Source organism: Chrysochloris asiatica, unplaced genomic scaffold, assembly GCF_000296735.1.
Source record: "Chrysochloris asiatica unplaced genomic scaffold, ChrAsi1.0 scaffold00254, whole genome shotgun sequence".
NCBI classification, from domain to species: Eukaryota; Metazoa; Chordata; class Mammalia; order Afrosoricida; family Chrysochloridae; genus Chrysochloris; species Chrysochloris asiatica.
Genome location: NW_006408772.1, coordinates 4,067,090 through 4,069,590, shown reverse-complemented (window position 1 = coordinate 4,069,590; position 2,501 = coordinate 4,067,090). Strand labels below are relative to the sequence as shown.

Genomic DNA, 2,501 nt, shown 5'->3' with positions numbered 1-2,501 from the left:
ACGTGTACCAGAAAAGTGGCAGGAGGTTTGTGTTCTAACTTCAAATCGTAATAGTCATTAGTCCTGCTACCTTCAATATTTTATTTAACTTTTGGATATCTGATTCAATCTCAACTATATAAAATCAGCATGTGATAGTTATATCACAGAATTTCAAGAAATATTATTAAGCTAATAATGTGTATGAAAATACTTTGGAAAAGTAAAATACTTTATATATGGCAGAATATATATAGCTATAAATTATTTTTTCAAAATAAAATCAGTACAATGTGAATCTTAAGGAGCTCTGGTAGCGTAGTGGTTACGAATCGGGCTGTGAATGTTAAGGACAGCAATTTGAAACTACCAACCACTCCGCGGGAGAAAGACGAGGCGTTCTGCTCCCGTAAAGATTTATAGCCTCAGAAACCCTGTGCAGGGTCACTATGAGTCGGAATCGACTCCACGGTACTTAACAACAACAATGTAGATCTTGCTTTGGATCCTAATCTTATATTTCATTTTAGTGAATTAATAGATAAATGTTTATTTGAATTTAATCAGAGTCATTTTTTGGTGGCGGAGGTGGGCAGGGACTATGTACAAAACTAATTCACAGAAAGTATGATAAAGCAGAGTGAGGAAAAAGTGAAAAAGCCAAAAGACCAGGAATGACCAAAAGACAGTCTTTTACCTACCTTTAATTCACTTGGCACAATTAGTTTGGGAGTGTCCACACCTACCAGGGCATCTATTACACAAAAGATGAGAATGGACAAGATAATGGCAAAGTCACTGATAAGTTTTCTTGCCTAGGGAAAAAATCAGAAAAAAAAAAAGATGTTTTAGCACATACATTTCCCTGTGGTCGAACTGAATGAAAAATTCTGCCTTTGCTAACAGAACAACTTTATGAACAAATGGAAAGAAATGCAATGTTGTTTAGGTGCTATTTTTAAAATAGTTTTGGTATCACTTCATCACCAGGCCATAAAATATCTGATGCCACAGAACAGGACATAGTGTGTAAGTGGTGTGTAGGGAGTGAAGTTAGGGCAGAAAGAGGGGAATCAAATAAACTATATCCCTGAACTAATGTACAAATTTTCTTCATGTATAAAATCATGGCTCATTGTGAAAATCTGCACAAAGACAGAATTATATTTATTATTTGGGAAGTGGGGGGTATGAGTAGACAGAAATATAGGAGTAAATCATATAAGGTAAACTCAAGATAGCAAAACGCTAGTAGGGAGCAGATTAAAAATGACATTCCATTAAGGAATGTAAATACAAAGACCTGGAGAGTAACATCAAGTGATGTTGTTGTTACGTGCCATCTAGTTGTTCTGACACATAGCGACCCGACACGTAACTGAATGAAACACTGCCTGATCCTGTGTCATCCTTACAATCGGTGCTATGCTTGAGCCCACTGACGCAGTCACTGTGCAATCTACCTTGTTGGGTCCTTCCCTTTTTTTGCTGACCCTCCATTTTGCCAAGTGTGATGTTATTCTCCAGGCACTGGTTCCAAATTGACAGTTTCATTACCTTTATCAAACGATTTCTTATTCTAAGCTAGTACTCAAAGTCTGTTATTTATGAAGTATTATTCTTCTATTACTTTTTAAGTGTGTTGGTTATTTCTTGAGAACTCACTGGTCAGTGCAAGGTCTGGAATTTATAGGATGCAGCAATTAAGCCCAAACCATTTCCACTGACTGAGCAGAGAGTGGCCATTTGTAAATTGTTAAGGGCACAGCCTTGGACTATCTAGTTGCTTGGAGGCTCCTCTGCAAACTTTAATGGTTTTGATGAAAGCCTGAAAGCATTAATAAAGAACAGATACCCAACTCTCCCAATAAGGTAGGTATACACCATAATACAATTATTCTAATAATTTGATCACTTAACAAAATAGCCTAGTATTTTGTTTGGTGCAAGGGAGACAACAGTAAAAAATAGACACAATCCTTATGTTCACAAATTCACAGTTAAGTAATACAGAAGGAATACATGCTAAATAAAAATTAGGAATTGAGCAGTCCATTTACCTGATGTTGTTAGGTAGAAGAACAGAGATTGCTGATAGGCTGAGTGGCCGCATGGTACTCAGAACAGATTATTGTTTTTGTTAAGTATCATTGAGTTGGTTCCAACTCAAAAGGGGACTGTGCCAGGTATTCAACAGAAATTGAAGTAAGGAGCAAGAATCAAGGACAGTGTGGATATGCTAAAGTCATAGTATTCAATCTTGACTGTTACGTAGTGGTAGGAATCTTAGGTACTAACAAAAAGCTGGATCAAAATGCTCTTTTAAGTCACAAGTTCTTTTACTCCTTGGGAGGTTCATTTTCTCTGGAATAACTATCCTGAAACATGTACACATGTTTTTTTAGAGGTAAGTTAACAAAAATTCATAATAATATGGTAGAGTTCAGTTTTGGGAGAATATACTTGTGGAGTCCAGGGGTTAGGAGCATGGCTCCTTCAGTTTGTCTATCTGGGTTGTAGAA

At 36.6% G+C, this 2,501-nt stretch overlaps 1 protein-coding gene across 2 annotated transcripts in view; it reads right to left on the bottom strand.

Moving 5' to 3' along the window:
* Positions 1-2,501, bottom strand: part of LOC102828499 (electrogenic sodium bicarbonate cotransporter 1-like) — a 522,188-nt gene that overhangs the window by 75,598 nt on the left and 444,089 nt on the right. For both annotated transcript variants that reach the window (XM_006873779.1, XM_006873780.1), the window contains exon 16: positions 681-794. In XM_006873779.1, coding sequence (XP_006873841.1) covers positions 681-794 — 114 coding nt within the window. The remainder of the gene's footprint in view (positions 1-680; positions 795-2,501) is intronic.